Source organism: Meriones unguiculatus, chromosome 19, assembly GCF_030254825.1.
Source record: "Meriones unguiculatus strain TT.TT164.6M chromosome 19, Bangor_MerUng_6.1, whole genome shotgun sequence".
Lineage (NCBI taxonomy): Eukaryota > Metazoa > Chordata > Mammalia > Rodentia > Muridae > Meriones > Meriones unguiculatus.
The window spans coordinates 38,399,958-38,417,774 of record NC_083366.1 but is presented as its reverse complement, the minus strand read 5'-3'; the positions used below and the strand labels follow the sequence as shown (position 1 = coordinate 38,417,774).

Genomic DNA, 17,817 nt, shown 5'->3' with positions numbered 1-17,817 from the left:
TACCTACAAACAAATCCAGCATTACAGAAGACACTGGAAGGGAAAATACAACCCAAGAAAGCTAGCTACATTCAAGAAAACACAGGAAATAAATAACCCCACTACAGTAAAACAAAAAGCAACCAAGCACACAACCCGATGACCACAGCCAACATCAAATTCAAAGGATCTAACAGCCACTGGTCATTATTCTCTCTCAATATCAATGGACTTAATTCTCCAATAAAAAGACACAGACTAACAGAATGGATGCGTAAACAAAACCCAGCAATCTGTTGTATACGAGAAACACACCTAAGTCACAAAGATAGACATTACCTGAGGGTAAAGGGATGGAAGACGGCTTTTCAAGCAAATGGACGCAAGAAGCAAGCAGGAGTAGCCATTGTAATATCTGATAAAATAGTCTTTCAACCAAAATTAATCAAAAGAGATGGGGAGGACACTTCATACTCATCAAGGGAAAATTCCACCAGGAAGACATCACAATCCTGAACATCTATGCCCCAAATACAAGGGCACCCACATTTGTTAAAGAAACATTGATAAAACTTAAACCACACATAGATCCACACACACTAATAGTGGGAGACTTCAACACCCCACTCTCAACAAAGGACAGGTCAACAAAACAGAAATTAAACAAAGAAACAATGTCTCTGACAGAGGTCATGAATCAAATGGACCTAACAGACATTTACAGAACCTTACACCCAAACACAAAAGAATTTACCTTCTTCTCAGCACCTCATGGAATCTTCTCCAAAATAAACCACATAGTTGGTCACAAAGCAAGCCTCAACAAATATAAGAAGATTGAAATAATCCCTTGTATCCTGTCTGATCACCATGGAATAAATCTGGACCTCAGTAACAACAGAAATAGCAAAAAGCCTACACATACATGGAAACTGAACAACTTGCTACTCAAAGACAGCTGGGTCAGGGAAGAAATAAAGAAAGAAATTAAAGTCTTTCTAGAAATCAATGAAAATGAAGACACAACATACCCAAACTTGTGGGACACAATGAAAGCAGTGCTAAGAGGAAAGTTCATAGCACTAAGTGCCTTCAAGAAGAAATTTGAAACAGCGCATTCAAGGAACTTAATGGCTCCCTTAAAAACTCTAGAAAAAGAAGAAGCAGACACACCAAGAAGGAGTAGAAGGCTGGAAATAATCAAACTCAGGGCTGAAATCAATCAATTAGAAACAAATAAAACAATTCAAAGAATCAATGAAACCAAGAGCTGGTTCTTTGAGAAAATCAACAAGATCAACAAACCCTTAGCCAAGCTAACTAAAAGGCAGTGAGACACCATCCAAATCAACAAAATCAGAAATGAAAAGGGGGACATAACTACAGACACTGAGGAAATCCAAGCAATCATTAGGACTTACTTCAAAAGTCTATATGCCACAAAATTTGAAAATCTAAGTGAAATGGACAATTTTCTTGATCGATTCCACTTACCAAAGCTAAATCAGGACTAGGTAAATCAATTAAATAGTCCTATATCTCCCAAGGAAATAGAAGCAGTCATTGAAAGTCTCCCATCCAAAAAAGCCCAGGACCTGATGGATTCAGCGCAGAATTCCACCAGACCTTCAAAAAAGAGCTAACTCCAATTCTCTTCAAGCTATTCTACAAAATCGAAACAGAAGGAACATTGCTAAACTTCTTCTATGAAGGCACAGTCACCTTGGTACCTAAACCTCACAAAGACCCAACAAAAAAAGAGAACTTCAGGCCAATCTCCCTTATGAACATTGATGCAAAAATACTCAACAAAATACTCGCAAACCGAATACAAGAACACATCAAAGATATTATCCACCATGACCAAGTAGGCTTCATCCCAGGTATTCAGGGGTGGTTCAATATATGGAAATCCATCAATGTGATCCACCATATTAACAAATGAAAGAAAAAAACCACATGATAATCTCCCTAGATGCTGAAAAAGCATTTGACAAAATCCAACATCCATTCATGTTTAAAGTAATGGAGAGATCAGGGATACAAGGCACATATCTCAACATAGTAAAGGCAATATACAGCAAACCTATAGCCAACATCAAACTGAATGGAGAGAAACTTAAAGCAATCCCACTGAAATCAGGGACAAGACAAGGTTGCCCACTCTCTCCATATCTCTTCAACATAGTGCTGGAAGTCCTTGCTAGAGCAATAAGACAATTGAAGGAGATCAAGGGGATACAAATTGGAAAGGAAGAAGTCAAATTATCACTATTTGCAGATGATATGATAGTATATGTGAGTGACCCCAAAAACTCTACCACGGAACTCCTACAGATGATAAACACCTTCAGCAAAAGTGGCCGGATACAAAATTAACTCAAAAAAATCAGTAGCACTCCTGTATACAAAACACAAAAAAGCTGAAAAAGAAATTAGAGAAACAACACCCTTCACAATAGCCACAAATGACATAAGGTAACTCGGAGTAACCCTCACCATGGACGTCAAAGACTTGTATGAAAAAAATTTCAAATCTCTGAAGAAAGAACTAGAAGAAGATATGAGAAGATGGAAAGATCTCCCACGCTCATGGCTTGGCAGGATTAACATAGTAAAAATGGCCATCTTACCAAAAGCAATCTACAGATTCAATGCAATGCCCATCAAATTACCAACACAATTCTTTACAGACCTGGAAAGAAAAATTCTCAACTTCGTATGGAATAACAAGAAACCCAGAATTGCTAAAACAATCCTCTACAATAAAAGATCTTCTGGAGGTATCTCCATCCCTGATCTTAAGCTGTGCTATAGAGCAACAGTTATAAAAACTGCATGGTACTGGCATAGAAACAGAATGGTGGATCAATGGAACCGAACAGAAGACCCAGAAATAAACCCATACACTTATGGACACCTGATCTTTGACAAAGATGCCAAAACCATCCAATGGAAAAAAGATAGCATCTTCAACAAATGGTGCTGGTCTAACTGGATGTCTACATGTAGAAAAATGAAAATAGATTCATACTCATCACCCTGCACAAAACTGAAGTCCAAGTGGATCAAAGACCTCAGCATAAAACCAGACACATTAAATTGGCTTGAAAAAAAAGTGGGGAATACCCTAGAACTCATTGGTACAGGAGAAAACTTCCTGAACAGAACACCAACAGCACAGGCTCTAAGAGCAACAATCAATAAATGGGACCTCTTGAAACTGAAAAGCTTTTGTAAAGCAAAGGATACTGTCATCAAAACAAAGCAACTGCCTACAGATTGGGAAAGAATCTTCACCAACCTTTTATCTGACAGAGGACTCATATCCAGTATATATAAAGAACTAAAGAAGCTGAAAAGCAGCAAACCAAGTAATCCACTTAAAAAATGGGTAACAGAGCTAAACAGAGAACTGTCTGTAGAGGAATATCGAATGGCAGAGAAGCATTTAAAGAAATGCTCAACCTCATTATCCATTAGGGAAATGCAAATCAAAACAACCCTGAGATTTCACCTTACACCCATCAGAATGGCCAAGATGAAAAACTCAAGTGACAACACATGCTGGAGAGGTTGTGGAGAAAGGGGAACCCTCCTCCACTGCTGGTTGGAATGTAAACTTTTACAACCACTCTGGAAATCAATCTGGCATTTTCTCAGACAACTAAGAATAGTGCTTTCTCGAGATCCAGCCATACCACTCCTAGGCATATATCCAAAAGAGGCTCAAGTACACAAAAAGGACATTTGCTCAACCATGTTTGTAGCAGCTTTATTTGTAATAGCCAGAAGCTGGAAACAACCCAGATGCCCCTCAACTGAAGAATGGATGCAGAAATTGTGGTACATCTATACAATGAAGTTTTACTCAGCAATGAAAAATAAGGAATTCATGAAATTTTCAGGTAAATGGTGGGATCTGGAAAGGATCATCCTGAGTGAGTTGTCCCAGAAGCAAAAAGACACACACAGTATATACTCAGTCCTATAAACATACAACATAGAATAAACCCACTAAAATTGGTACATCTAAACAAACTAAGCGAAAGAGAGGACCCTAACTAAAATGTCCAATCCCCATCCTGAAAGGCAAAGAGGATGGACATCTGAAGAAGAAGAAAACAGGAAACAACCTAGGAACCTGCTACATAGGGCCTCTGAAAGCCAGAAGAAGAAAACAGGAAACAACCTAGGAACCTGCCACAGAGGGCCTCTGAAAGCCTCTGCCCTGCAGACTATCAAAACAGATGCTGAGCCTGATGGCCAACTGGCAGGCAGAGTGAATGGAATTTTATATAAGAACTGGGAAATAGCAAGAGCTGGAGAGGACAGGAACTCTACAAGGAGAGCAACAGAACAAGAAAATTTGAACACAGGGAACTTCCCAAAGACTCATACTCCAATCAAGGACTATTAATGGAGATAACCTAGAACCCCTGCACAGATGTAGCCCATGGCAGTTTAGTGTCCAAGTGGCTTACATTGTGATGGGAAGAGGTACTGCCTCTGACATAAACTGATTGGCCTGCTCTTTGATCACCTCCCCCTGAGGGGGAGCAGCCTTACCAGGCCACAGAAGAAGACAATGCAGCCATTCCTGATGTGATCTGATAGACTAAGATCAGAAGGAATGAGAGGAGGACCTCCTCTATCAGTGGATGTGGGGAGGAGCATGCATGCAGAAAGGGGAGGTAGGGTGGAGGCGGGAGGGGGAGGAGGGAAGGGCTTATGGGGGGATACAAAAATGAATAAAATGTAATTAATAATAAAAATATAACAAATAAAAAACAAACAAACAAACAAAAAACAAAAAGAAATTACTCCCTGGAGCAATAATACTTCAAAAACCATAGTCTTAAATATTCTAGAAATAGACTTGAAAAATCTTACATGGAGTTTTTTTTTTTTTTTTTTTTTTTTTTTTTTTTTTTGTCAGTGGAGTCCAAGAGATCTCCTGCCAGATAATGTTTCCCTGCTGTAATAAAAAACACAAACATAAGCAACATGGGGAGGAAATTTTTGGCTCACAGTGACCTGGAGGCAGGAAGTGATGAAGAAGCCATGAAAAAGTACTGATTATCAGATTCCTCCCTATGGCTTGTTTAGCCTGCTTCTGGCATCCAGGACCAGGAGCCCAGGGGTGGCATCAGGTACAGAGTGTTGTGTTATCCTGATCTGGGCCATCAGGTTTTTCTTCAGTGACATTGAAAGAAAGAGAGAAAGAGAGAGAGAGAGAGAGAGAGAGAGAGAGAGAGAGAGAGAGAAAACCAGGAGATCAGAATATAAAAAGGATAGAAGATGAGAAAGAGAGTTTGGCATTGAGATGTCTTGCACAAGCTCTGTCTTATGCCAAACACAGTTCCTAAGAACTATACCTTCTTATGTACTATTTCCAGGGGAGAAATGTAAGAAAATCAACAGACTCTATATAGTCCTGCTTTATAGTGGGACTTAGTAAGCCATAAGCCAATCCTGTCTGCACAAGGAGAACACAGGGTGTCTCAAGAGCATTACAGACTGAGCCCACAGCGACCTTGGCACTGATAGCTCAGGTGGGAAGACTTGTGTTCTAAGGATGCGAAGCAGCGTCTCCCCAAGGCTTTGGCCTGTGGCCATTACTGGCTGCTCAAAGTATGTTCTTAGTTTTGAGAAGAAGCTATGTTCCTTTTCTATACACCAGGGCCTCAGAGAAACTCTCAGTTGATCAGTTCAGCTTTCAATACCCTTCCAAATGAATCATCAAGAAATATACCACAGTTTTCGCACAAGCCCATCTGTTTGGAGCATTTTCTGATGTGTGTTTTTTTCTTGTCAAATGATTTTTAGATTAAGTCATGTTGACATATAACTGCCATCACAACTGTTCACTTGTCAGCTTGACACAAAAATATGTCACTGTTAAGCTATAACCTTTCTTTTCTTCTTTATCTCCACGATCTCATATTACCATTACTATCACAATATAAAACACTTTCACTTTTAAAACTCCCACAGTCTTTAAAAATTCAAGTAGTTGAAAAGATCTGTCTCTATAAACATTCAAAGTCTCTCTAAAATATCCAAAATTTATATGACATTCAAAATCTGTTAACTGTCGGCTTTTTAAAAATAAAATATAAGTTAATACCTTCTTACTAAATGAAGGAGAATCAGGGTACAGGCACAATCTAAACAAATCAAAACAAACTAAGCAAATTACAACTGAGCATAAAAAACTCAGTGACTAATGGCTGGGACATTCTCTAGCACACACAGCTTGTCTCATAGGATCAGGCCAGGTCTACTGCACAGCTGCTGTGGTCCTTGTTGGTTGTCCCACGCCATTTCCAAAATGGAGGGGTCTGCAGTGCAGCTGAACCATCCCTTTTACAGTAGCTTCTTATGGGCTTTCTCCAGAAACTAAGAATCTCATATCTTTCCAAGTTTCAAATGTACTCCCTGGCTTCAGTCCTGGGTCTTCTACTGCAGTTGAGGATGTAACTTTACCAATGGTCTCTCCAAGTCTCTCTTCATGGACTCGAGCCCTGCCACACAGTGCCAAACCTCAGTTGCTCTCCATGACCCCCTTATGCCTTCAAACCAATACCACCCAGTTGACTCTTAACTACCTAATTCAGCTGCCAGCATGAGATGTAACCTCAGGTCCATCTGGATCACAGTTTCTGTATGAAGACCCTGAGAAAATCATTTCTAGAAGACTGCTTCAGTGATACTGGTCTTCTCTTAACCACAGCTGATTTCTAAGGTCCAGTTAACCATCATCAATTACTAATCTCAGATAACTGACCAGAAACAGATTCTTTATTTAACCTATCAAATGGTCCTGATATAGTCTTTCAGGAGCTGTCAAATTTTCCTCTGAAACATAAGCGAGGCTGCCATCATCTGTGTTTCTCTCAACATTCTTATCTTCTCAGCTCATTAATCTCTGAACACTCAATGCATTTTACAGCCCAAAGTTCCAAACTCCTTCCACAGTCCTCATCCAAACATGGCCAGATCGTTCACTGTAATATTTCATGAACTTGGTACCAATTTCAGTCTCAGTGTTTCATTGCTATGATAAGGATTACAACCATAAGCAATGTTGGGAGGAAAGGGTTTAGTAGGATTATTCTCCACTTCACAGTCTGTCTTCAAAGGAAGTCAGGGCAGAGACACAAAGCAAGCACCTGAAGGTATACAAAGATGCAGAGGCCATTAAGGAGTGCTGCTTACTGGCTTGTTCTCTATGGCTTATCCAGCTTGCCTTCTTATAGTAGTTGGGAAAACCAGCACAGAGATGGCATAAGCCATGGTTTGGTAGGTCTTCCCAGGTCAATCATCAATCAATAAAATGCATGACAAGGTTGCCCACAGGTCAGACTGGTAAGGTCATTTTCTCAGTTGAGGTCTCTCTTCCAAATTGATCCTAGGTTGTGTTAAGTTGAGGTACATCTAGACAGTACCCTTCCAACATAATATAGGCTATTACCATTACTTTTGGTTGCCTTGCAGAACTTGAGGGTTAAGTCCATATTGCTAAAAGGATGATACACTTTGGACAAAGGACTTGGAGTAAGGAGCTGGAACTGTTCCAGAAGCCTCATCCCTGAGGACTAGTGTTCAGTATCAGAAAGTGCTTTGCAAGCTGCCAAGGGAGAGGTGCACCAAGCAGCCCTATCGAGCTATAAAGTGTCTGGACCAGCAACAATTTCAAAATAATGAAATAGTGATACTTTCATCTTGGGAACCACTACAGAAATGTAATTGTATTCAAGTGCTGCTCAACAGTGGTCAAATCATACCTGGCACCATAAATCTAGCTGGGTACCCATGGCTGGAGAGGTTGTAGTCCTGAGAAGAATGCACAACTACTACTTTTCTAGATCAGTATAGTTCCAAACTGCAGTCCAGATTCTTTACCCTATACCACAGAGAAGTGTAGATCTTACTCCTCATTAAAAGAGCTTCCTTTGGCTGCAAAACAAGATCATATGGAAAGGCACAACTAATTCAAATGTAGAGAACATTTAATACCAAACCCCAATTGATACAACATAAGTGTTGTACCAAAGGCTCAGGGAAAATTACTGAAGAGAGGGCAGAAGGTTGTAAGAGCCAGAGGACCTAGAAGTCTGCTGTGAGATTGTGTGTTCTTGCTATGACAGCAAGCCTACACCCAGGAAATCTCAACCACATGGCTGCTTAAAGGAGAATGAAAATTCCAAAAACATTTGACTTATCAGTGTAGATGGGAAAAGGTTCTTGCCCCTAGATGAAGAGCTACAAACAATGAATAACTGTGGAGAGCAGGAGAATTAATCTTCCCCAGGGATGTGTCCCTTGGTTGGTTCTCAATACCAAGTAGTTAGTCCTATGAGCATGTACATGCAGTCAACCCTAAACCCACTCAACAGCTCGTATTTACAACTTTACACATTTGTGTTTGTAGCAACAGTGCTTAAAGTAAAGGAGAGTTGTACACTTTGGAGGGAGTTGGTGGTAGACAGACAGAAGAGATGAAAGAGGGTAGAGAACAAGTAGAAATCTTTTTTGTTTTGTTTTGTTTGTCTTTTGAGATGGGGTTTCTCTGTGTAACAGCCCTGGCTGTCCTAGAACTATCTTTTTATACCAGGCTAACCTTGAATTCACAGAGATCGGCCTGCATCAGCCTCTTCAATGCTCTCATTAAAGTCATGTGTTATCATGCCTTGCCGAAAATGAAAATATTAACTGCTGAGTCATCTATCCAGCCCTCCAGAAAGTGAAAATCTTAAAAATTACATTTTAATTAAAAATTGAAAAAGACATAGAAATGTTTTCTAAAGATAAATTTATTATAAAAACATGACATTTTCGATCAAAGACTCAAATAAGACAAAACCTCTTAAAATTTTCCTTTTTGTATAAAGAAGCTCCTTGACAGAAATACAAGTTCCTCTATGGCTAACATTTCTTGTGATCAAAATCTGTGCTCAATCAGGATGCGAGGCTAAGCACTGCACTCAGGGTCAGCCGCTTTCGACCCAGAGAAGAGCATGTCTGATTGCATGCGGGTTGATGCCCTAGGTCCCGCCTCTGAGAAAAAGGTATCAGACGGGTCTGATGCTCTTTGGGTGGATGACACCTAAATGAACATCAGTACAAAGTCCCAATTTATTTCTAATATCAGAGATCAGACCTCTACTCTTGCCTGATGCGTCTAAAACAAAAAGGGGGAACTGTAGAGAGCTGCGGAATGCTATGCCTTAAAGATGGAGCTGGTTTCCGCCTTCCACCTTCCTGATGGTGAGTGCTCTCTGTCACGAACAATTCCACATTTGGCTAAGGCTGAGGATCTGGCTTGCTTCCATGTATGTGGACCTATCTGCATTGCACACGTGGCACACCTGGGATGGCTACCCAGAGGCTATTTAAGCTGTGGGCTGGCTTTCCCCAGGGTCCGAGGATTGTTCAAGGTTCCTGAATAAACTGCATTGGAAAAAAAAATATGTGCTCAAGGTTTGATTCTGTTCTAAAATGTTTTCCTTAGGTTTTCAACAGCACCGTTTTAAATCAGCCAGTTGTGTAAGAGTGTGAGGCTGAGCTCTAGGACTGAGAATGAAGCACAGGTTCTCTCTAGTTTACTTTTAAAGACCACAGTAGGACCCCTGCTGGACATGTTTGCTTGCTTAATTTTTTTCCCCCACTCCTATTATACTAAAGGTGGCAGAGGTGATTCCCTGGATCCAGTGTGAAAGAATAGAGTCACACAGGGAATGAGTACCTGACCATCCATGACATGCAGCCTGACCATCTTGGGAGGCTAAACTGTGACTTTAGATTTGCCCTGGTTATGCAGAGGTTCCCAGGCTGAAAGTCAGGTAATCCTGCCACCCAGAGAAACAGGTAAAGTGCTCTTGCTTCTTTCGCTTATGAACTGCCACCCTTGAACTTTATCTATTGTCATAAATGCCTCAGTGTTTGCCTTAGGTCTGACTACCTCAGTTCTAGTTGAATCAAAATGTGCTAAAAAGCTCCTTTTAACACTTTAAATTTCTTCTTCGTTGGTTATATTACTGCCGTTTTTTGTTACCAATATATCTCCCCATTTGTTTCACCACTATAGTTTCAGACTCTTCCTCTTGTGACCATAGGATCATCATATTATCACGACAGACCAGGGAACCAACTATACCTCAGTTTACCATATTTTCTTTGAGTGCAAGGGGAGAGTCAGGGGCTACATATGTACAATGGAACTATTCTGTTTGTAAACACAAGGGTGATTATGTACGTTTCCATCTCAATATCCATGCTAGCGAGTGGATACACACACACACACACACACACACACACACACACACACAATCACTTGGGGGTACTACATTCCAAGGAATCCTGTCCTCAGTCAGTTGGATACTATTTCAAAATGTTATAGTGTCTGTAGTGGAGGCTTTGACAGCTAGGTCCAAGGATCTTTATTTCTTAAGGCACTTTGATGCCATCCAAGACACTAACATATAAAAGTGTGTCTGATCATATTAGATTGAGTCCCCAGAGTGGGACATCAACAGATTGTACATTGGCATCCTGTTACCCTGCTCTAGTCCCCATACAGACTTGGTTAGAACCCAGATAACTTATTTGGAGGATAGTTTTCTATTTGTGGTGTCTTCAAACTCTCTATAAATATCATGATTTTAGCAATGGGGGGGATCTTTTGATCCTTTCCCACATAGTTTCATTGGTTTTAATGCATGTCTTCAGCATTATTGTGGCCCTGATTGGAATAAAAAACGCTCAGCCACCCATGTGATGATGCTATAGACATATAAGCCAGGACAGTACTCTTTGTTCCTGCAGGGGTTCAAACATCAAAAATGGGTAAATATCCCTAAGAGCCAGGGAATAGGTAAACAAAACAAAACCAAAAAACAGCCCTGCAGGGAAAGCAGAGTTCTTTAATACACATTAAACTTGGCCATATGTTTTCTCCAACTCCTGTTATACTTAGTAAGCCTTTCCAAAAATCTTGAAGAAAGGACAGAGAGTCTGTCATGTGGTTTACTTACATGAGATTTTGCCCCATTCCCTAAGTGCCTGTCCCTTCCTCTACATTCCAGGCAGCTTTAGGATCCCTCTTTAAGATTTTAAAATAACCAATGAATTACCATACAGGGAGACAAAGGAACAAAATCATATAAATAGCGGCCTCCCATTTTAAAATTGTATTTGTAATTCAGGTTCTTTATGAACAAGATGTATTTCAAGTCTATTTATTCATGTCTGCTGAGCCTTCCAGCAGAATCGAACATTTCCTGAGTGGGGAGTGAGGCCTAAGAAAAATAAAATTAAAAAACAACAAAAAACAAACAAACAAACAAAAAACCATGCCACTGCACATGGGATCTGTTTGAGAGGACTTACAGTAGAAACTATGCACCCTGGTTTATTCCACAGTCCTTTTTTATAGTCAGAGCAAAGCAGTTTGATAGGATGAAGTTCATGAAGAAGTCAAACTAGTTTATCTCAACCAACTGTTTTTGTGATCCTCACATGAACAAAAGGAAGTGAACTTGGCACAAACATCCTGCCTACTGTCACAAAGAAAAGAAATTGAACATGGCAAAACATCCTGTCCATTCCTGTCTCCAGGTGCAGGCCCAGGTGAGAGCTCAATAACAAAGCATTTTGACAAAGAAGCAGCTTTCCACACCTGCCAACACCTTTTCTCTGAAGAAACCTTGGTGTCTCAACTTTTGATCAGAATTCCACAGCACAAGGCTACAGGTCGATAACATCCACATCATTTCAACTGGTAATAACTTCAATTTTTATAATGCCATGTGCTTCAGGATCAGTAGAAAGATCTTTATGTAATAAGTGTAAGACAAACTGACAAATTTCACTTGGGAGAAATGTATTTTAAATATTACTCCTAACTTATTTCATAAGCCAGCAGTTTGTATATTAGGCACACACCAAGACTGGCTTGACTGTAGGTTTAGTGAGACCTCTATGAAGTCGTTCACTGTGGAATCACTCCCATAAGCTGGAAACTATAGTCCATGTGAATGTCTATCAACACAGGGATCTATACTAACAATATGCTCACACAGTGGACAGTAAGCCACAGCTGGACACAATGTATTGAATGAATCTTACAAAAAAAATTAAGTGAAAAGAGAAAATCCCCCAGAGTGGCATAATCAATTTTTTTTTTTTTGCTTAAATTCAAAGTAAGCTAAAGAACACATGGCACTCATGCACTCACATGTGAATGTGGTGTATAATATATGTAACTGTTTTTAAGTGAGTGTGTAAGGAACGTGACTCCTCACTATGATTTCCTATGAGTCAGATAGGAAACACAGAAGAGTGGAAATGCAGGAACCTTTCAGCTATTGTTAAATTTCCAGTCCTTGAACTGAAGCTAGCCTCAAAAATTTTCATCTGTTATATTAACTTAATTGGCAATGGAACAGTGGTGATATAATTCATGTACTAACAATTATGATTATTTCATCAATATTTTAAGAGAGCACCTATTTCCTATTTTGTAGCTGCAACACTTAGATAACAAGTTGTTTGATCTGCTTTCCATTATTCATAAGATATTTCAAATTCTGTGTTAACTTTTATAGATGGTCTTACTTCTAATTTTCAATATAGGCTTAATATAACACTAATTATGTAAGTCTGTCCATGAAATTAATTTCTTTTGAAATGTAAAAAAACAGGAAGAGGTGAAATCGTTGTCTTAAGGGAACCCGTCATAAAATTGCTATTTGGACAGGATTCTGACTGTAGTCGCAGTTTTCCTTAATCACCTCTGTGGGCCACCAATCCCCTCAGGCCTGAACCACACCAACAGAGTAGCCCTTAGAGTTGAGCATAAGTACTTCCTCACTGCAGTCAAGTAGCCTTGGAGTTCAAACCAAACAACATAGTGCCCTACTGAAAAACAGTAGGTATGATTATGAATAAGAGGATGCAATAAGCAGTTTCAAATATTGAACCAAAGTGTGGCTAGCCAAAAGTGATTCACTGATTTTTTTCCCATTTGTTTTCAGATCTAATTTCATTCCAACCTTCAAATTAAACAGGTACTATTACTCCTGAATCTTAGTCCAACTGTTGCTGTTAAGTATCAATGGGTTTGTGAGATGGCTATAAGAAAGGTTGGTAGGTAGTCCAACTTTACTTTTAATCCTTTCACATCTTTCTGTGCAAGAACCTTCTCTGCGTCATCAATGAAAGGAGAGATCATCCTCCTTGGAACAGGGGTACATTTGGACTAGAGAAAAGCATGAAACCTCTGAACTCTCCCTGCCTGGAGACATATTCTAATCATCTTGTCTCTTGGTGAGTATTGTCTGCTGTGTCCAACAGAAATGGAGAAGATTGAGAATCAAATCACAGACAGTGTAGGCCTCTATGGAACAGAAATATAAAGTTCTGAAAGGTGTGAAAAGTGTATGTAATATGGATACATTGGAGACCACTCAGGAAAGAGGACCAATTTCCAAATTGATAGTTTGTGTATTTTGAAGTTTCTGAGTGGTCTTTAGGCTTTAAGCTCATGCTAAGTATTGTAAATTCACTGTAAGTTAAGCCTTCTCCAAACCTTAAACAAAGCAAGTCCTGTTCAAATAACTGCAGGTAACGAAGCCAATTCGTATATAAAACTGATTAACTTGATACTGTTCACACAGTAAAGAAGTGGCAGAGACCAGTGGCAGTCAACATACAGCTTATTTGAACCCAGTATTTTAAATTTATTCTTTTGACCTTACTTTTTCCTGTTTGGACTTTGTCTGTTAACAACAAAGTACCTCTTGGATTACCGCTAATAAATGATCTACTTAACATGTTTTTAAATACTAAGACAGTTTCAAAAATTAGTTTCTATTTTCTATTCGATTATTATATATATTAAACTATGCCCAAATATTCTTAGTTCATTTTTCTTAAAAATTATTGAACTTATAATATGTTATATTATTGGAAACTGAAACATACCATTGACAAACAGGGTTTGTGTAAAATGTAGCATGCTACTTTTCACCACCTTGTCTTCAGGTACAGTGGGTGGTCCAGGTAGATTTATGAAGTGTGAGGTGCAGGGAAGGATTCTGGGGAAGTTGTACTAATTTTTTTGACTGAGTCTGTGTTACTTGACTGTTTAGCTACTCAGCACCTTTTTTATTATTTTATTATTGCATTTGGTTTACTTATTAATAAAAACCATTTTAGAGTTGAAGCTATAGTAAATGGACTACTGCTGGTGATAATTTAGGGATTAAAAGAAAGAGCCAGTGCCTAGATATTATGGAAAAGGAGATTTTGTGTTTAGTGTAAGTAAGAGGCACCAAATTGAAAGGAAAGCTGATTTCCCTCCCACCGAGCTTCTACAATGGGAGTTGCTGAATGTTCTCTGGGAGAGAATGTCTGTGCTGAAGAAGGCTGGAGTTGAACTTCTGAGTTCTGTTTTCAGTTTGGAGATTATGGCTTTTCAATTCTGAGCACTCTTAGCTCTAAGAAATCCAAAGAAACCTAGGTAATTTGTAATTTGTAATTTTGGGGGCTGAAGTCATGTCTTGCTCCTGGTTTCTCTGCACAGTGTAGGTATTGTTCTATGCTTCTGTGTTGTGCACAGATGTACATTTGTGCAGTGTAGAAGCCAGGTTGAGAAAAATCAAGACAAAAAAAATCAAGACATTTGAGTTTAGCTCTAAACATCAAGTAAACCGGTTGTGCAAAAGTGAAGGGGTTAGGAAGAATAGTGCTTGTTTGACGTGTGGGCAGTCTGTCTTTTTAAAATTAAATATAAGCTTAGGTTCTAGGTCTTTTCATGAGTACTAATGTTCATAACCTCCCACTGAAGAAGGGAATATAATTATATTTACTTCACATATGGAAAGCTTAGTATATAAGTGGGTTAAATTACTGCCCAAGAGTATAGCTTAGGAACAGTTTATGCCTGGGATTTAACACCATAAACATTGCTTGGGATTTATCAGGGGTTGTGGGCCATGCCTGCAAGTTCCACACTTGCAGCACTCCGGAGAAGCAAGAGAAATCATGCATTCAAGGTCATCCCTTGCTACATATCCGGTTCAGGGCCAAACTGGCCTATAAGTGTCTTTATATCAAAAAGGATTGTTGGGCCCCTCTACTCTACTCCCAAAAAGGAAAAGGAAAACAAGTTCATCTAAGCACTATGCTTGACTTTGTTGATATCCCACTAATATAAAAACATGATACTCAGCCAAGTCAACACATTCATCACATGAAAAAGTATATTTTCACTCCATGTAATTTCTGAATATGTCTTTCTTTTTTAATAATTTATTTTCATGCTATAACTGAGATTTATACAACAATGATTTACATGAGATCATTTATCATTACACTATTTTAATCAAAATGAGGCTTATTTTGATGCCCCTAAGAACACTTTAAATATAAGAAACTCTAGGTCTGAAATTCATGGTCAGAGCTCACTGAGAAATAAGATATGAATGACTAGACATTGCATGTATGTAAAGCTACATGAACCAGACCTATCAAAACTGATGAAGGTTTTCTTCCCTATGATAGTTTTTCCTTATCAGGATGCAAAGTAACCAGAAAATCCAGTGTTGATTGGTGAATTTGGTAAGGACAGCGGACTGACTGTTTATCCTATGACCTGTCTCTTGCTGGATCATCTGCCTGGCTACTTCTGGGGAGTTTCTGAGTAACCAGAAGCTGACAGTGGCTGTTGTCTGTGATGGCCAAAAGATTCTAGAACTAGTTCAATGTATAAGTTGAAGTACGTCCATAAAGTTAAGCAGAAAGTGTAGCGTGATACTTTATAGGTATTAAAAATGTCACAAACAGATAAAGGTTAATAATTTAGAGAAGTTATTATTTCTTGGCAAGCAAAGTTATATAAAAAAAAGGTATATCACAAAATGTGTATTTATGAACAGCAAAATGCACACCAGAAAGCACAATGTCCATAAGATTGACTAGAGAAAAACTCAGAAGAGGAGGTGGCAGTTCTATTATGATAGTGATAATGGCTGGGATGTAGGCACTTGTAAATGAACACAAGAAAAAGTGATTCTGTTATCAAGTGGTAGAGTATCTAAAAATTTAAAACCTTTTTGCTTCAAGCTCAGCACTTTTGAGAAAGGAAAGATTTGTCATAATCAAATGATACATAGTAGATTTCCACGAGAAAATATCAAGATATTTTCCATTCCAGCAGGGTATGGTTGTTGAAGACCAGCACAAGTAACACTACAAAGCCATGAGTCACACACACACACACGCACACACACACACACACACACACACCCAACTCTCACAAATGCTTACACGTACATATATACACACACACATATATAGTATATACTCTCACTTTTATTCTTATTATGCTTTAACACAAAATCAAAACACAGAACCACGGGTAAGATGACAGTACAAATTCATGCTTTTCAATGGTTTATAATGTACAGGGACTGCATTCAGCACTTTGTAAAATCACTTGGATACAAATAAATATGAGAAGTTCTGGTGAGTGATAAATATTTCAAAATATGCTCCAAGAAGAAGACAAGCAGATGATGGATTTTGAACATTCACAGCAAAAGCCAAAGACTCTCCTTTCTATACAAGGCTGAAATTAATTTTGGTTATTATACTCTTGTGTCCTAGATTTTCTTAAGGAACAATGGAAACAAACAACAGAAGCTCTGAGACAGATTTCATCCTTCTGGGATTCTCCAGTCGACCCCAACTGGAGCACATCATTTCTGTGGTTGTCTTCATCTTCTATATTGTGACTCTGGTAGGAAACACAACCATCATTCTAGTATCTTATCTGGACTCTCATCTCCATACACCCATGTATTTCTTCTTATCTAATTTATCTTTGGTGGACCTCTGTTATACTACCAGCATTGTCCCGCAGATGCTGGTGAATCTATGGGGCCCGAAGAAGTCTATTACATTTGGAGGGTGCGCACTCCAGTTCTTCTTTGCCTTGGACTTGGGAGCCACAGAATGTCTTCTCTTGGCTGTGATGGCCTATGACCGCTATGCTGCTGTCTGTCAACCTCTCCACTACACAGTGATAATGCATCCTGTTCTTTGTCAGAAGATGGTGCTGTCAGCCTGGTTGGGTGGTCTTGGCAGTGCCTTAATTCTTTGTTCCTTGACTTTGAAGTTGCCAAGGTGTGGGCACAGGGAAGTGGATAATTTTTTCTGTGAAATGCCAGCATTGATCAAGATGGCTTGTGTTTATTCCAGAGTTATAGAGATTGTTGTTTATACTCTAGGAGTTGTACTTCTTCTTGTACCTCTATCACTAATCCTTATCTCCTATGGAGTTATCACTCAAGCTGTGATGAAGATCAAGTCAACAACAAGGTGGAGAAAGATCCTTAATACATGTGGTTCCCACCTCACAGTAGTAACCCTGTTTTATGGAACAGTCATTTATATGTACATGAAGCCACAGAATACCATATCCCATGAGGAAGGTCAGTTTTTTACCCTTTTTTACACCATTGTCACTCCCAGCCTTAACCCTTTGATCTACACCTTAAGAAACAAAGATGTAAAGAATGCAGTGAAGAGAATTTTAGGAATGGACAAACATTCTCCTAAAGTGTGAGGTCAATGGAAAAATATTTCTTTAGTGTGGCAGCTTAAAACAGGTTCTCTGGCATTCATTTTTGCCTAGAATTTTCTTAAGCATAATGTTAACTTTCACCACGTTTGACTTCACAGCTGTGGATACAATGCGACCAGCTGCTTCTTGTTTTTATTGTGATGGAGTGTGTGTGTTAAAAGTGGGGGTCAAGCTTTCTCAAAAAT

At 39.1% G+C, this 17,817-nt stretch overlaps 1 protein-coding gene across 1 annotated transcript; it reads left to right on the top strand.

The window, feature by feature from the left end:
• The first annotated feature begins 16,669 nt into the window (after positions 1-16,669).
• Positions 16,670-17,614, top strand: LOC110542828 (putative olfactory receptor 2W6). Its single transcript, XM_021629322.1, has one exon. It carries the CDS (start codon positions 16,670-16,672, stop codon positions 17,612-17,614), a length of 945 nt encoding a protein of 314 aa, XP_021484997.1.
• Positions 17,615-17,817: the final 203 nt, after the last annotated feature.

What these genes read in the sequence shown, in the direction of transcription:
- LOC110542828 (XM_021629322.1), top strand. Translation starts at nt 16,670, where the DNA reads ATGGAAACAAACAACAGAAGCTCTGAGACAGATTTCATCCTTCTGGGA.